This window comes from Coturnix japonica, unplaced genomic scaffold, assembly GCF_001577835.2.
Source record: "Coturnix japonica isolate 7356 unplaced genomic scaffold, Coturnix japonica 2.1 chrUnrandom539, whole genome shotgun sequence".
In the NCBI taxonomy this organism is placed as follows: Eukaryota; Metazoa; Chordata; class Aves; order Galliformes; family Phasianidae; genus Coturnix; species Coturnix japonica.
In genome coordinates, this window is record NW_015439921.1 from 14,832 (window position 1) to 16,432 (window position 1,601).

General features: G+C 53.6%; 1 protein-coding gene across 1 annotated transcript in view; it reads right to left on the reverse strand.

Annotated features, from left to right (window-relative positions):
- Positions 1-872: 872 nt before the first annotated feature.
- The window catches only part of LOC107307306 (protein CutA-like), a 5,454-nt gene continuing 4,725 nt past the window's right edge, over positions 873-1,601 (reverse strand). The window contains exon 3 of the mRNA XM_015850800.2: positions 873-987. Coding sequence (XP_015706286.1) covers positions 924-987 — 64 coding nt within the window. The 3' untranslated portion in view covers positions 873-923. The remainder of the gene's footprint in view (positions 988-1,601) is intronic.

The following is a 1,601-nucleotide window of genomic DNA, read 5'->3' on the forward strand; positions in this document are numbered from 1 at the left end:
CCCTATATGACCCCATAGTGGCACTATAGAACCCTATATGACCCCATAGTGCTCCTATATGACTCCATAGTGCCCCTATATGCCCCTATATGCCCCCATAGTGCCCCTATATGCCCCTATATTACCCCATAGTGCCCCTATATGCCCCTCTATGACCCCATAGTGCCCCTATATGCTCCTATATGCCCCTATATGACCCCATAGTGGCACTATAGAACCCTATATGAGCCCATAGTGGCCCTATATGAGCCCATAGTGGCACTATAGAACCCTATATGACCCCATAGTGCTCCTATATGACTCCATAGTGCCCCTATATGCCCCCATATGCCCTCATAGTGCCCCTATATGCCCCTATATGACCCCATAGTGCCCCTATATGCCCCTATATGACCCCATAGTGCCCCTATATACCCCTATATGACCCCATAGTGTTCCTATATGCCCCTATATGACCCCATAGTGCCCCTATATGCCCCNTCCTATATGCCCCTATATGACCCCATAGTGCCCCTATATGCCCCCATATACCCCCGTAGTGCCCCTGTATGACCCCAAACAACCCCATAGTGCCCCTATATGACCCCATAGTGCCCCCATATGCCCCTATATGACCCCATAGTGCCCCTATATGCCTCTATATGACCCCATAGTGCCCCTATATGACCCCATAGTGCCCGTATATGTCCCTATATGACCCCATAGTGCCCCTATATGCCCCTATATGACCCCATAGTGCCCCTATATGCCCCTATATGACCCCATAGTGCCCCTATATGACCCCATAGTGCCCCGATATGCCCCTATATGACCCCATAGTGCCCCTATATGCTTCTATATGCCCCTATATGACCCCATAGTGCCCCTATATGCCCCTATATGCCCCCATATGCCCCCATAGTGCCCCTGTATGACCCCATAACTCACATGGATGTGACCTTGGGGACGATGTTGACACAGGCCGCCAGCTTCTGCTCCACCATGGCTCTATGGGGCACAACGGGGTCAGCTATGGGGCCTGCCCCACACAATGGCCCCCCATGGCCCCATTGACCCCATTGTGACTCCATTGTGTCCCTATTGACCCCATGGCATCCCCATTGACCCCATTGTGTCCCCATTGACCCCATTGTGTCCCCATTGACCCCATTGTGTCCCCATTGACCCCATTGTGTTCCCATTGACTCCATTGTGTCCCCATTGACCCCATTGTGTCCCCATTGTGTCCCTATTGACCCCATTGTGTCCCCATTGACCCCATTGTGTCCCCATAGTGTCTTCATCCATCCCCATTGGCCCCCATTGGCCCCATTGTTTCCAACCCCATTGACCCCACTGTGTCCCCATTGTGTCCCCATTGACCCCATTGCCCCCCATTGACCCCATTGTGTCCCCATTGACCCCATTGTGTCCCCACTGTGTTCCCATTGACCCCATTGTGCCCCACTGACCCCATTGTGTCCCCATTGACCCCATTGTGTCCCCACTGACCCCACTGAGTCCCCATTGACCCATTGCCCCCCCATTGACCCCATTGCTCCTCATTGTCTCCATTGACCCCATTGTGTCCCCATTGCCCCCCACTGCCCCCCCATTACCCC